At 39.3% G+C, this 17,233-nt stretch overlaps 1 protein-coding gene across 1 annotated transcript in view; it reads right to left on the bottom strand.

The window, feature by feature from the left end:
* Positions 1–17,233, bottom strand: part of foxk1 (forkhead box K1) — a 157,339-nt gene that overhangs the window by 39,229 nt on the left and 100,877 nt on the right. The window contains exon 3 of the mRNA XM_059979486.1: positions 3,846–4,002. Within this exon, the coding sequence (XP_059835469.1) occupies positions 3,846–4,002 (157 nt within the window). The remainder of the gene's footprint in view (positions 1–3,845; positions 4,003–17,233) is intronic.

The following is a 17,233-nucleotide window of genomic DNA, read 5'->3' as shown; positions in this document are numbered from 1 at the left end:
TGGACAGTGGTGGTGGTGGTGGGGGGTCCTTGATGAAGGATGTTGCTTTCTTCTGATAGCAGTTCATGTGGATGTACTCAGTGGTGGGGAGGGGTTTGTGTGTGATGGACTGGGCTGCATCCTCTCCTTTTTGTAAGCTTTTCCTTTCAAGGACATTGGTGCTTCCATACCAGTCGCGATGTAACCAATCAATGTACTCTCCACTGCACTGGACGTTTGTCAAAGTTTTAGATGACATGCTGAAATCTTTGTAAACTTCTAAGAAACTAGAGGCGTTGCTGTGTTTTCTTCATAAAGGCACTTACATGCTGGAGCTAGGACAGGTCCTCTGAAATGATGACACTGATGAATTTAAAATTGCTGACACTCTCCACCTCCGATCCCCTGGTGAGAACTGGATAATGGACCTCCAGTTTCCTCCTCCTTAAGTCAATAAACAGCTCCTTGGTCTTACTGACATGGAGTGAGAGGCTGCTCCTCTGGCACCTTTCAGCCAGATTTTCAACCTCCCTCCTATATGCTGATTCATCATCACTCTCCAGTTGGCCAATGACAATGGTGTCAACAGCAAACTTAAATATTGTATTGGAGCTGTGTTTCGCCTCACAGCCATAGGTGTAAAGCAAGTTGAGCAGCGGACTAAACACATAGCATTTTGAAGCACCTGTTCTCATGGTGATTGTGAAGATGCTGTCACCAATCCAAAATAGAGGATCCAGTTGCACAAGAGGGTATTGATGTCAGCTTGGACCTCCCCACTGATCATCCTCCAGGCACTTATCCCTGCAAACATGCTAAATGTTATACTGCCCCTACATCTCTTCTTTAAGCACTATCCAGGGTCCTAGTAAGCTCTTCCAAATCAGGCAGTACCTGCAGTACTAACAGTGTAATTTATGGTATGTGTTGTCCCTGGTGTGGCCTCCCCTACACTGGTGAGATCCAATGCAGACTGAAGAACTGGTTCCTCAAGCACCTTCACTTTGTCTCCTATAACAGCCAAAAATTTCCCATTCTCAAACTAATTACTCGGTCCACAGGCTCCTCCACTGCCATGTTGAAGCTAGACACTGACTGGAGCAGCAATGCCTCATATTCTGTCTCTCCAACCTGACAGCATTAACATCAATTTCTATAACTACCAGGAACCACTGCTGCCCTCTATTCCCTCCCCATCCTATTTCCTATTGGTCCTGTGGCCCTGTAAACCCTTGTCTTCCCCTTTCCCCACCGTCAAGACTTGCTTATGCCCACATCTTCCCCCCTCTGGTTCCCTACCCCCTTCTCTTTATTCCATGGCCTACTGTCCTCTCCTATCAGAATAATCTTTCTTCAGACCCTTGCCTTTCCTATCGAATACCTCGAACTTCCCAGTATTCCCTTCCCCTTCCTCCACTCTACTGCCTTCTCCTTTCTACTGCCAACTTCTGATCTGCTCCTCCTCATATCCTTTTATTCTGACTTCTGCCTCCTTCCTTTACAGTCCTGAACCAATACATTACCTGTTCATTTCCCTCCATAAATGCTGCCTGACCTGCTGAGTCCCTCCAGTGTTTTGTGTGTGTTGATTCTTACTTTAATTTTATTAATTTAGTAACACAATAAAAATAAATCTACGTCTAACATATTATTCAGATTACAATTAACTGAGATTTAGAGGCAAGTTGCAATTGTGAGTTCATTACTGAATTATATATCCAGAAGCTTGGAAATGATAATCTGAAGGCATAGATAATTACACGTCTAGGTCATTTAATCAGTTTACTAGATTTTGGAAATGAGAAAACTAGCATCAGTAAAATATGATCTGGCTCCATAATTGCTTTTTGGAATTTTTTAGAATCACAAGGCAAACTCTTAAATGACTTCAGAAGTGACCTAATAAAGCATTCAGTTCAACAGCAATTATGAATGGCCATCAAATGCTGGTCTTTCCAGTAACATCCAACAATCCTCTGAATGAACAGAACACCATCAAATGTAATGATTCTATACAATAGTGACGTACCCTTGATATGAGCTACCCGTAAAACAACTGAAGTATGATGAAATATGGGAAGAAGCTTAACATGGAATTTCTCACTAACATAGCTCTGCATTTCAAAAATAATGCTGACTCCTGAATTTTAGCTGAAGCACTGGTTTGAATGACTTCCAAACCCCCAACTTGGAAAGGAAGGATAAGGAGGATGTAATAAAAGGAATTTCCACTGTAGATTACTGTTAGTGAGAACTCTTACTAGAAGATGTTTCTGTTGATGTTGGGCTACAATAGACTCAACAGTCAAAGAACACTTTTACAACAAGGCCCAAAGCAAGTTTGAGAAACACCACATCAACTTGCACCTGGTCACATAGCCTCCTTCCAGATTTTCAAACTGTAGGTTACTTGCTCTTCTTGTCTGTAACAGAAATGACTATTTATGTAGTAGCAATTTTCATTCAGTTTTATTATTCAATTTGTATAGTGTGCCCTGCTGTGCAATTCCCACAACCCCACCAGTTACAACATTGGCGCTCCCCGAGGCTATGTACTCAGCCTGCTGCTGTTCACTGCTGATGTATGATTGTGTTGCAGGACCCAGATCAAACTGTGTCATCAAATCTGTGGAATGCACAACAGTGATTGGCTTTATCAAGAACGATGACGATGGAGTATAGAGAGGAAGTGCAGCAGATGGTGGATTGGTATGAGAAGAACAGCTTAACCCTGAAAGTGGAGAATTGTGGATTTCTGGAAGACAAACCATCCCCCTCTGCAAATACATGACTCCTCTGTAGAGAGAGTGACCAAGTTCCTGGGAGTTCACATCACGGATGACCTCACCTGATCCCTTAAGATCACCTCACCTCCCTGAACAAGAAGGTACAGCAGTGCCTCCACTTCCTAAGATTAATGCAAGCAAGGCTCCCACCCCTCCATCTTAACTGTGTTTTACAGGAGCACCATCGAGAGCATCCTGACAAGTTGCATCTCCATCTGGTACAGGAGCAGTCGAGTACCGGACCTGAAGTCCCTACAAAGGACTGTGAAAGCAGCTGAGAGGATCACAGGGGTCTCTCTATCATCCATAGAGGATATTTGCCAGGAGCGCTGTATACACAGGTCCTTAAGGACTCCACCCATTCATCCTGCATCCTCTTTCGCATTTTATTATCAGGCAGGAGACTATGATACATAAAAACAAGAATGGTCAGGATGAGGAACTTTTCTTCTTGCCGGCAATTAGGCTTCTGAACTCCCGGCTGCATTGTATTCGATGTGTCACTGGTTAATCTGTTCCGTACCTTACATATTTAATATTAATGCACTTTAGTTTATCAATTTGTGATTCATCTACATTTCAACCTTACCTTCTATGTTATCGCGTATTATGCATTTTACACCCTGGTTTGAAGAAATTATGTCTTATTTCTATATACATTATATACATGTATGCAGTTAAATGACAATAAAATTTACTTGATGTTACACAGACTAGGAAGTGCTGCTACCCACACCATTAACCATATCAGAGATACTTCTTTTGTTAATAGCTTGCCCTCTCTCAACTTCTCTCCGACTACAAACTAATCTTTTCTTCTCTCTTTCTATACAAAGGGTCCCAACACTGAAAGTTTCAAGCATTTGCTGATTATTATTATAGATTTTTAGCACCTACAGTTTCGATCCTTTCTCAGAAGCAACAGTGACAGATTAACTAAAACCACATATGGTAAAATGCAATAGTTATTACAAAAGCTACCAGAAACTCTAGAAGCATAAGTCACTGTCTTAAGAAAGAGAGAAAAGGGAAGAATATGAGAAGAGGTCCAAGATTCATACATGTAAAATGTTTGCAAACCTTAGGGCTATCTCCGCCAGATGTTTCGGCCTGCTGCTCGGACGCTGCCTTTTCAGCAAATGCTGCAGCTAGCTGTAGGTCTCTTGTGATGTTGCGACCAAAACGGTATCCAGAGGAGCCAGCACCGCGAGGGCTCACAGGACAGGAATTGGGAACACTGAAAGCAATTCAGAAAACCAATCTGGTCAAAAGCTGCTGCATTTATAAAATTTAAGGTAAGTGCAAAAGATCAACTTTAGAAAAAAAAAACATTTTTAACAGTTAAAGTAGAACAGAACCCAGGGTGACATACAAGTAGACTTTTTTTGCAAAATAACTATTTAATAATGCTTTCTTCCTCAAACAAAACTACCTATTTCCTCATACAGAATCACATAGAAAATAGGTCTTCGGCCTCATCCAACAGTTTTATACTAGTCTCCCTTAAATATCAGGCAACAATTGCATGAAATATCTCTCTTGGCCATTAAGAGTTCTGTCATTACATCATTGAACAGTTTTTATGAATATTAAAGGAATCAGGTAGAGTTGAGGTAGCAGATTAATCATGATTTTATTGAATGAAACAGGAGACAAAAATCCTTCTCTTGCTCTGGTGCTTTGTTGGATTCAGGTCTAAATTGTTATCAATTGTTATTTTCAGTCATTTGTAGTACACTTGGCTCTGTATCTTTAAAATTTATCTGTAACCCTGAAAGGTCACAGCAGTGTAAATCAAGACTGTCTTTGTTGTCTCAAAGGCTGTTCTTATAAGAAAACTCTTATTTGTCCAGACTGAATCAGTTTTCAGTGTGAAGACAACATTTTTGTCTTCCTTACTTGCAGTAGAGCTTTTTGTTATGAATATCTAATTAAACGACTATAACAAGATTTATGCCTCATTTGTCATTTCCAAAGAACCTTCTGCACAATATTACCCTCAGATCCAAAAGGTTCTATAGCACCAGTTGACTTTCATTAAGTACAAAGTGGGAGGGGGGGGGGGGGGAACGGTCACTTCAAGTAATAATGAAGTGCAATATACTTTCTGAAATGCAATGCAAAAATAATGGAAATGATTCCATTGCAAAATTCTTTGCACCCAACTGAAAATATTAATGTATTCACTAATTCACCACAATAAACCACATCAGATATCAAAGCTGAGAACGGATCTGTTTGGTACTTAAACTACCATCAATTAATTTAAAATTGTCAATTGCTTGGAAGCTAGTCCCTACATTCCTAAATGTTTCACTAATATTGTGGATTCTGGTCAATTGGGCCATCAATTAGTTGGGGCAGCTGTCTATTTGGAACAACACAAGAATAAAAACTAATAGAGAAAACAGCAAGATTAATTTGGGACACCATGCCCCTTAATTGGGACAGGAGACAGTTGCCGAACAGTTTCCAACTAGCGTCAGTTGTATTAAGTTTTCCATTTGGGTTGACGGGCACCGATTCAAAAAGCAGTGATTTTTAATAACTTTGTTTTTAATTTTGACTTTACAAAATGGGAACACCCCCAAAATGAAAGCATAAAGGCAAGGATGCAGATGTTGAAGAGGTCCTCAATCAATGGTTTTCCAATTTAACAGGACACGGTATGCATGTCAGTGGACCCATGTTAAAACGCAAGTCAGCGGCGTTAGCTAAGATGCTGAGTTATGAAGTTTTTAAAGCTACAGTTGGCTGGTTGTCTCAATGGAAATGTAGGAGCCACATTAAATTCAAGAAAGCACATGGTGAGAAAAGTAGTGCTGATGCAATATGTGCAGAAACATAAATCTACAAAATCCTTGAGTTGCTTCAAAAACGTTGTGCCAATGAACAGGTCTTTTTCATCGTGCCACACTGGATGGTTTTCTTTGCTACAAACACACATTATCAAGTTCAAAGTAAGTAATAGATCACATAACTGTATTGTGTTATTCTAACATGTCAGCAATTGATAAAAAGAAATTGGTTATTGGCAGAAACATTAAGCCTCGATGTTTTAAGTAGCTAAGAATGGATAGTTTACCTGTCAAGTACTATGCTAATATGAATGCTTGTTAACAATTGTGTAGCATATCTAATTTAGAATGTTTGAGAAATATCCAGCTGGAATTTCTGGCTGCCAATGCAATATCCTTGGTGCAGCCGACAGACATGGGAACAATAAACAATTTAAAGGTCTACTGTGGAACATCCTTGGTGTAGCCAATGGATATGGGAACAATAAACAATTTAAAGAGGGTGTACCATGGGAAGTTGGTTAACCACATTCTCAAAGCAATTGAAGGAAATCTACTGATACCTTCAATAGCCAAGGGAGTGTAAGGGTTAACCTTTTACAGGCAGTACCAGTTTACTGTCTATCATTTGTGAGAAATAAGCAGTAAGACAATTCAGAAGCTGGAACTTCTACCATCTCCAATGGGATCCCACCACAAACCACATCTTCCCCTTCCCCCCACTTTCTGCTTTCCACAGGGATCGCTCCCAGGTGCAACTCCCTTATCCATTCGTTACTCCTGGCAATTATCTTTGCAAGTGGAACAAGTGCTACACCTCCTTGTTCACCACCATTCAGGGACACAAAAATTCCTTCTAGGAGAGGTGACACTTCACCTGAGAGTCTGTTGGGGTCATTTACTGCATCTGGTGCTCCCGGTCTGGCCTCCTGTATATTGATGAGACCTGATATAGATTGGGAGACCACTTCACCAAGCACCTACTCTGTCTGCCAGAAGAAGAGAGATCTCCCAGTGGTCACCTATTTTAATTCCACTTCCCACTCCCATTAAAAATGTCCATCCATGGCCTCCTCCACTATCATGATGAGGCCACACTTGGGTTGAAGGAACAACACTTTATATTCCAACCTGATGGCATGAACATCAACTTCTCAAACTTTCAGTAATGCCCTCCCCTTTCACCATTCCCCATCCTCTTTTCCCTCTCTCATCTTATCTCCTTGACTGCCGATCGGCTCATAGCCTTCTGTCTCTTTCACCTTGTGTTTCTCTCTCCTCTCCCCCCACCTTTTAAATCTACTTAACTTTTTTTTGCTCCAGTCTTGCTGAAGGCTCTCAGCCTGAAACATCGACTGTACTCTTTTCCATACTGAGTTCCTTCAGCATTTTGTGTGTTGCCTGGATTTCAAGAATCTGGCCCATCGAGTCTGCTCTGCCATTCAATCTTGGCTGATCGTTTTTTCTATCTCCTCCTCAATCTCTTTTATTCGCTGCCAGCTACCAATCAGCCAATGCTCTAACCATGCCAGTAACTTTCCTGTAATACCATGGGCTCTTAACTTGGTAAGCAGCCTTGTGTGTGGTACTTTGTCAAAGGCCTTCTGCAAGTTCAAATATACAACATCCGCTGCATCCCCTTTATCCATCCTACTTGTAATCTCCTCAAAGAAGTCCAACACTAAGGACTTACCCTGAAGAAAACCAAGCTGACTTTGTCCTATCTTGTCCTGTTTCACTAAGTACTCCATCACCTCATTCTTAATAATTGACTCCAACATCTTCCCAACCACTGAGCGTGATGCTAGCTGCTCAATAATTTCCTTTCCGCTGCTTTTCTCTTTTCTCAAGAGTGCAGTAACGTTTGCAATTTTCCAGTCCTCTGGCACTATGCAGTGTCCAATGATTTTTGAAAAATCACTTCTAATGTCACCACTATCTCTAACGCTACCTCTTCAGAATCCTAGGGTGCAGTTCATTTGATCTGGGTGACTTTTGAATTGTATTGAATTGACTATTTCTTACATCCTTCACGTACATGAGTAGAAAAACCTTTACATTATGTCTCTGTCTAAATGTGCAATGTACAATCCTAGTAATTTATAATAAAGGAACAGTCAATATTACATAGAAATACACTCAAATCAACATGAGTTAGTCAGTCTGATGGCCTGGTGGAAGAAGCTGTTCTGGACTCTGTTGGTCCTGGCTTTTATGCTACAGTACTGGATGGGATGATAGTAGCTGGAATAGATTGTGGTTGGGGTGACTTGGGTCTCCAAAGATCCTAAGGGCCCTTTTGTCATACCTGTCTTTGTAACTGTCCTGAATCATGGGAAGTTCACAACTACAGATGCGCTGGGCTGTCCGCACCACCCTCTGGAGAATCCTGCTATTAAGGGAGGTACAGTTCCCATACCAGGCAATGACGCAGCCAGTCAGGATACTCTCAATTGTGCCCCTGTAGAAAGTTCTTGGGCTTTGAGGGCCCATACCAAACAGCTGGTGTGTACAGAGCACATGAGGTACTCAGTGATGTGGATGCTGAGGAACTTAATGCTATTTACCCCCTCAATCCCAGATCCATTGATGTCAACAGGGGTTAGACCATTTCCATTCCACCTGTAATTTACAACCAGCTCTTTTGTTTTTGCAACATTAAGAGGTTGTTTTCTTGACACCACTGTGTCAGGGAGGTGACTTCTTCCCTGTAGACCACCTCGTCATTGTTTGAGATTAGGCCAATAATGTAGTGTCATCAGCAAATTTAATTAGCAGATTAGAGCTGTGAGTGGCAACAGTCATGGGTATACAGGGAGCAAAGGAGGGGGCCTAGTACACAACCCTGAGGGACTCCTGTATTTAGAGTCAGAGGGGTGGAGGTGAGGAAGCCTAATCTTACCACCTGCCAGTGATCTGACAGGAAGTCCAGGACCCAGCTGCACAAAGCAGGGTCAAGGCAGAGGTCTCTGAGCTTCTTGTCAAGCCTGGATGGAATTATGGTGTTGAATGCTGAGCTGTAGTCCAAGAACAGCATTCTCACATAAGCATCCTCCTTTTCCAGATGTGTAAGGATTTATGTACCTTTAGGTTTTTCAGCTTTTTGAGGACTTTCTCTCTTGTAAAAGTAACTGTACCCACTTCTCCTCCTTCACACACTACAACATCAGGCATACTGCTGGTGTCTTCCACAGTGAAGACTGATGCAAAATACTCATTCAGTTCAGCAGCCATCTCCTTGTCCCCCATTATTATTTCTCCTGCCTCATTTTCTAGCAGTCCTATATCCACTCTCATTTCTCTTTTACTTTTAACATACTTGAAAAAAACTTTTATTATCCACTTTAATATTATTTGCTAGCTTGCTTTCATATTTTATCTTTTCCCTTTTAGTTGCTTTTTGTAGGTTTTTAAAAACTTTCCAATCTTCTACCTCCCCACTAATTTTTGCTTTGTTGTTACGATAGCTTTGACTTCCCTTGTCAGCCATGGTTGTACTATTTTACCATGAGTATTTCTTCATTTTTGGAATACACATGCCCTGCACCATCCTTATTTTCCTCAGAAACGCACACTATTGTTCCTCTGCTGACATCCCTACCAGCAGCTCCTTCCAACTTACTTTGACTAACTCCTGTTATACCATTGTAATTTCCTTTACTCCACTGAAATACTGCTACATCAGACTTTACTTTCTCCTATCAAATTTCAAGTTGAATGCAATCATATTGTGATCACTGGTCCCCAAGGGTTTTTTACCTTAAGCTCCCTAATCGCCTTCGGTACATTACATAACACTCAATCCAGTATAGCTGTTCCCCTGGTAGGCTCAATGACAAACTCTTCTTAAAAAACCATCTCTTAGGCATTCAATAAACTCAATCTCTTGAGATCCATTACCAACCTGACTTTCCCCAATCGACCTGCATGTTAAAATCTCCCATGACGACCACAACATTGCCCTTTTGACTCACCTTTTCTTTTTCCTGTTGTAACCTGTGGTCCACCTCCCAGCCACTGTTGGGAGGCCTGTATAAAACTGCCATCAATGTCCTTTTACACTTGTATTTTCTTAACTCAACCTACAAGGATTCAACATCTTCTGATCCTAAGTCACATCTTTCTACTGATTTGATGCCATTCTTTACCATTACAGCCTCACCACCCCACTATACTGGATGAATTCCTCTGTTAATATTTATTAGGAACTAACAGTTTTATAGTACTGTAGTTACATAGGTGTTCTAATTTTGTTCTGTATTTTATTTAAATACATGATTTGCTACTCTGTTAAAAGGCAGTTTGTCTTTTTTAAATACATTTTTAACTATTTCCAAGAAACTTCAGCTAATTGAGACAGCCATTTAATTGGGCCAAAATGTACTTATCCTGATGGGACCCCATTTAACCAGAACCAACTGGACAGGAGCTCTCTGCCAGTGTAGTCTTTCCAGAACTCACTCCTACAAGAGCAGAACCTCACCCTACATACTGCAGCCTTTATCCCAAAATTGTTTTCACTGCTGGTGACAGACATGTGCAATCAGAAATATGCACCCTAACATCATTAAGCACAGAAAGATCCAGTCACCCTAAATTTTAGACAAAACGTACTATTTAAACATTGGAGGCTGTTGTCACATCTGAATAATCTTCATATTCACTATTAATGAAATCTTTGGATGTGTAATAATTGTGAAGTACTAAAATAGATTTCAGAAGTCTGAATATGCATCTAATGAAACTAAGAAAATTCCCTGCTATTTGACATGATCACAGTGGATTGAAATGCCTCTTACGTTTTGAAATTATGGTTTAAGCAAGCATGATGGAGAATGTAACCCATTTACAAGTTTTCATGCTGTCTCGCTTGTCAAACACATATTAAATACACTCTAAGTTATTGGATCATTTTCAAAATTACTGACATGACCACAGCCAATTTTCTGTGTTGCTGTTCGTCGTTTCCCTCAAAATGGCAACAATACCTGCATTTTCTCCATACTCCATTTTTGTCGCACATTTCCCACCATTTGTGACACAATCCTAAATCCAGTTATATGTTATCATCTGAAGAACACTGGCAGATGGAATTTTATCCAAGTACAAGATGACATATTTTAAAGAGGGTTAAGACACATACAGTAAAACGAAGGGCACTAAGTAATATTAATAAGAGGGATCTTGATGTCCAAGTCCATTTTTCTCTGAAAGTTGACACACGTGTCATAGGTAGTGAAGGTGCTATACAGCATGCTTCCTTCATATGTTGGGGCACTAAATTTTAAAGTTGGATATGTTCTCTTGCAACCTTACAAAGCACTGGTTAGACCACAGTATTGTGCAAAGTTCTGGTTACTACACTATAGGAAGGCTTTGGTTAGGTTGTCAAGAGTAAGATCATAAGATATAGAAGCAGAAGTAGGCTATTCGGCCCATTGAGTTTGCTCTGCCATACCATCATGAGCTGATCCAATTCTTCCAGTGATCCCCACTCCCCTGCTTTCTCCCCATACCCTTTGATGCTCTGGCTATCAACAATCTATCTAACTTTGCCTTACATGCACCCACTGACGGCCTCCACAGCTGCTCATGGCAACAAATTCCACAGATTTACCACCCTCTGACCAAAGTAATTTCTCCGCATCTCTGTTCTAAATCCTTCAATCCCGAAGTCATGCCCTCATGTCCTAGACTCCTGTACCATGGGAAATAATTTTGCAATATCTAGTCTGTTCAGGCCTTTACAGATGAGATTCACCAGGCTATTGACTGGGTTGGAGGACTTTGCTTAAGGGAGAGACTAGAACAGTTAGGTTTGTTTTATCTGGAGCAAACGCAGCAGATTGGTGATCTGATAATGGTTTTAAGGTACTTAGTTAAGCTAGTCCGATAAAACACACACATACACACGCACTATATACAGTGGTTTCTGGGTTAAATGGGCCATCAGCTAATTGGGGAAGCTGCATATTTGGGACAATTCTTAAAGAACAAAAACTAAGAAAATAATTAGGATTCCCTTTATTTATTTGAGACACTATGCCGCTTAATTGGGGTCAGTCATGCATACTTCTGTGGCCATCATACTACACCATGCTTCAAGCGAAGAGTTTTTAAAACAGCTTCAGTTCCATGTGTTTGTGTTCAAAAAGCAGCGATTATTGTCACTGACAGATGCCAGAAATGGCCGCGAGTGAAAAATGAAACTATTTTCAACTACTTTAACAAGGTAAGCACTACAAAGAATTCGAAGGTATCAACAATCATCCTGAATATTACATTGAAAATGAAGATTTGGAAGATGCACTCATTGAAAGCATTATCAAAACACAGAGGCAGGAAATATGAAGATGAGGAAAGTTATACGTTGAATTTATGGTATATACACACCAAAAGCCCAATGTACAACTTTCGCTTGACTGATATTTGACAACATATTCATTTCCAGTGATCAAACAAGCGGTAAAGTGATGATACTGAGTATGATACTGTTAAACCAATGCCAACACAGAAAGTTACTCCTAAAGAATGTGGTTGGAATAAATCAATGAGCAAATACAAATATTAATATAAATATTAATACAAATATCAAATACAAACTATTAGTAGCATAACATTATTGTTCCAGACCTTTAAATTACAGAGCAAACATGAGGAAATCTGCAGATGCTGGAAATTCAAACAACACACACAAAATGCTGGTGGAACACAGCAGAACAGGCAGCATCTATAGGGAGAAGCGCTGTCGACATTTCGGGCCGACACCCTTTGTCAGGTGTTATTTTCAATTATTTCAATTCTTCATCTTTCACCCAACACTTGCTGTCTACTTCTTCTGAGATTCTGCTGTGGATAACTTCGGTTGCTTTGTGTGGCTAAGGTGTGGTTTTCATCAATGAAGCACATTGGGTCCAGGATTTATCAAAGATGCATTAATACAAAAGATCATTTCCATTAGTTATGATATTCCTCTTCTTTCCTTCTCACAACATGGCTGTGCCCTCACAAACCAAAACAAATGTAATGCCAAGAAATAAATAGTTTATTTGTGCTGATTCACAAAATGCAAAGTTGACAACAGATGGCGCCCTCAACACAGCTGTAAAGCTGTGAAGAAAAAGCAAGAAAAAGCAAGCAAAAGCAAAACAGCTTAGCAAACTGAAGCTAATCTGCCTGTGCCAGCAATTTCAACTTTGATGTTAATATTTAAATAACTCCAGCGCAAAGGAAGGCAACATCAACATGTAATCACAATAGATACTGCATTAACACATATGGTCATTATGCCCAACATTAAATGTCTGTAAAGTGACTCAAGGCCTTTTTTAAATTTAAAGTTGGTTTCAAGTTTTAAAACTAGCATTGCTCCAGCATGTTCTGAAGTAGCTGACAAAATATGTTCTAAGGGCACTTTATTCTTCAGTTACACAATAAATTACAAGTCAAAGAAACTACTTGCTTCCATCTTAAAATAACAACCATAAAAATGCAAACATTAAAATTACACTTGTACCATTATACAGACTGCAGGGTCAGAGCCAGGGGAAAAAAATTCTTGTTTATAAAAGCAGATAATATTTAGCTTCCTTTATTATTACTTATTATTACTTATTATACTAATTACTTATTATTGAATCTTGTTTCCAAATCCCTTCATGACTTCTCCTACAATACCTTCCTTTCCACCACCATTAACTGCCTAAAGTTGTACACCCCTCCAAAACATCTGCATTCCACAATCACTATAATCTCAGGTGAATAGGCCCCAAGCTTTGAAACCTACCCAAGAAGCCACTCTGCCCATCTCTCCTCAGACATCTCTTTGGTCACACTTTGGACCTAATAACAGAATTTATGCCTTTTTGTAAGAAAATACTGTTGTGAAAAGCCTTGAAACTTTAACTTAGTAAAAAGCCATTAGATACTCATGTTCGACAGGTTACTTTTAAGTCCACAAATCCACCAAGTTGGCCATTCTACAAGCTTTGGAAAGCTTAATACTTCATTCCTCCAGAGCCCTCTCCTAGTGGTGTCTAGTGAATCCACTTTTCCATGAGATGCACTGCATTTTATGTCTTGTGCTTGCAATTCCCATTACTATTGTTATTGTATGCAGCAGTGGAAAAGACAATGATGATCAGACATGCCAATAAATGCATGGAATGTGAAGAGTAACCTGGTAACTACATTTAACAGTCAGAAAGGGCAGAGGCTTCGAAAAAGGTCAAAACTATTTTCCAAACATAATACTGGAATTAGGAAGCACCATTCTTCATTCATCAACTTCTTACACAAATGAGTGTAGCTGTTTCAATGGTCAGTGCCTTCTCAAGGATGGTGCAACTAACATTCTCAGGAATGAACAAAAGCTAATAGAAAAGTCCAAACAAACGAGCTCTTTTCTCTGCAAACAAAACGAAAAACTTTTATACATATTACTGAGAACATGGAAAACCATATTGAGGATATTTTTAAGGGAAATCTGGACACTTTAGATAATGGAATAAGGAATAGTGTACATACACTGAAAAGCAGAGCAAGATAAAGCTTTTGTGATGTATAATAACTAACATACAAGCTGGGCCAAATAGCAAATTCTACACAGTTCTATTTTACTGCAGACTATTTCTGCTCCATACTATATCTAAGGTTCTCAGATTAAACCTGAACATTGGAGTACAACATCAGCTTGGTTTCTGTAATTTTGACACATGAATAGACATATAATTCTGGCGGTGCCTCATTCTTAATGGAAAATAAACATGAGGTGATGATTATCATTGACTTCACATCAATTTACAACCTGTTTCAATATGACAAACATAGAATGTTACCAAGTTACTGGTTTCTAAGCTGCTGTGTGAAAACACCACTATCTGCTCAGCAAACATTCACAGGGTCAAAGCATAGCTGACAAAATCAAAACATTGTGCAACCGGAGTTTACTCTGCATGCTCATCTCCTCCCTTTGCCATATATGGATGTGTTTTATGTTTGGGTCTTTAAAGAGTAACCATAAATTTTCCTGCTCAGCTGAATGTAACCAGGGCATCCTTCCCAGCATATCTGTTGGTGAACTCAACATATAAACCTTACTGATTCAAAGGAATTTTATGTACCCATTTGTAGCTCGCCTTTCTATATAATCTATAATAAGCAAAATGTCAGCTCAAAGAAAATTTGTTCAAATCCATTATTGTTTACCACTCCTTTCTCTGTGCAAGCTGAGAATGATATTAAGACTGGCATATACACCCACTTCTATTATAATCTTTTATCAGATTTTTGATTTTTATTTTTCTCCAAAGTAAACAGCCTTCAATAACTTAACCATTGAAACATACAGCAGAGAAACAGGTCACAGCTCCTCCTCAACAGCCTTCGCTGCACATCCTTCAATGCACAATAGCCTCTCAATTCATACTCATTTGAAATCATTGGTTTACTTACTCGAATTTTCCATGCTACAGTAAGTACTTATAGAACATGCTTGTGAAAATGGTAACTTATCTCTTCATTTTTTAATTTATCTGCAGTCGCTGACACACTATCCTCCAATTCCTCGCCACTAATCACCAGTATCAAACTGGACAGGACTGCAAATATCAGATTCAGATTCAGTTTTTTGTCATTTAGAAACCACAAATTATCTGGCTACTTCATCCACCAACTAGTGGCCTAGAATCACCAATAACAACTTTCTTCCTCTGCATCCACATCATTAACTTTGGTGTTCCTCAATAATCCATTCTTTCAATTTTAGGGTTGCCAGACTGGCATCCATGTACCCCTTGCTTAATGGTATTTGTCCATGGCATAAAAAAGGGTTGGGAATCCCTGTCCTAATTTCTCATCCACATTTTGTCTCTCTGCAAATTACCTGATATTCTGTACTAAATAATTATTTTGTCAACTAAATATGGAGAAGATCAAACCATCATCTCTTTAACTTCTTAAGCAACATCCCTCACTACCAACTCAAACTAAATTATTCTTAACCTTGGCCTCATACATAACTGCAATGTATTCTCAGTGGTACATTAGTGGTCTCTGTTGCTGTAGCACATCCACTTCAAGATTCAATGTGTTGTACATTCAGAGATACTTTTCTGCACACCACTGTTATAATACCTGATCAGTTACAGTCACCTTCTTGTTGGCCATTCTCCTCTGACCTCTCTCATTAACAAGACATTTTGCTCACAGAATTGGCGCTCACTTTGCTTCTTTTTCACCTTTGCTTCTCACACCACTCTCTGTATACTCCAGAGACTGCTCTGTGTGAAAATCCCAGGAGATCAGCAGTTTCTGAGATACTCAAACCATCAATCATTCCACAGTCAAGTCACATAGATCACATTCCACCCCCCCCCCCCCGCCATTTTGATGTTTGGTCAACTGAACTTCTTGACCATGTCTGCATACATTGAGTTCCTGCCATTTGATTAACTAATTAGATACTTGCATTAGAGGGGTATATACAGGTGTTCCTAATAAAATGGTCACTGGATACAAGCTTTATTGTTTCCTTCTATCACAAGACCATTTCTACCTCAACTTCACTTTCCACGGCTTTAACAAGAATTCCATTTGGAGAACATAGTCTAATATTGATTTATTTTATATGCAGCCCTGTTCATTCAGAAGACATTAGCTATCCACAAGTAAATAGACCCATCACTAATGTCAGAAACCACATGCAAGCTAGCTGGCTCCCTTTATGAAATCTGCACAAGTTATTGAACTTTCTAACAAGGTTGTAACAAACTAACCTCAATGGTCAAAAGATCTCAATAATATATCAGTGCCAGCCTGCATACTGCAACACTGAAGGTGCAATCCTGCAGAAGAAAAACTAAAGCCACAAACATTTCTTTTCTGGATGTAGTGAAAATAAATTCTTTTGAAGAGCAAGGGGATTCCCCTATGTCTCGGCCATGCTTATCTTTTGATTTGCATATGAAACAGTTATTATCACATTCTTTGTGGGAGTCTGCTGTACACAAATGGCCATTCTATTTCTATGAGCAATAGGGACCACACATTAAATGTCCTTCACTGATTGCAAAGTGCTTAGAGGAATCAAGGCTGCAGCAAAAGATGGTACATGATTTTGTTTCTAGGTATTTAAGTACAAGCACCTTCTACCTTTGAACGGTGTTATTGTTTTCCCCTTGTAATACCTCGATGTCCTGATTTGATTAAATGATCAATAGGAATGGCATGAAAAATAAAGTTTTTCACTGTACATTTGACAAAAATAAACCAATTTAGCTATTTAATTAATTCCACAGAAATTCCAAAGAAGATAAAGGTTTTATTTGAAAAGCTCAATCTTGCAGACTCTAGAAATTAAAGCTTTGAGGACTTACAGCCCATGAATATGTGACACGAAGGCTAAGATTTACATTAGAGAATTAGAACCGGTGTCTTACCTAATCTTTTTTGACATACATTGTGTAATTTTGGTACAACCTTAATGTTTAAGGATAAGCCAATTTAAAATTTCAGATGAAAGAAACTGAATTACAATTATTCCGACAAGGATTTCAGATTAATCACAAGAAAATTGAGAGAAAATTATTTCCTGCAAGGGATTATTGTGTCCCTTCAAATATACACTTTAGGATAAAATTTACACATTGTTGATACTGGTAGCTAGCCTTA

This window comes from Hypanus sabinus, chromosome 9 (assembly GCF_030144855.1).
Source record: "Hypanus sabinus isolate sHypSab1 chromosome 9, sHypSab1.hap1, whole genome shotgun sequence".
NCBI classification, from domain to species: Eukaryota; Metazoa; Chordata; class Chondrichthyes; order Myliobatiformes; family Dasyatidae; genus Hypanus; species Hypanus sabinus.
Note: the sequence above shows the minus strand (reverse complement) of the source record. Positions and strands in the feature narration are given on the sequence as shown.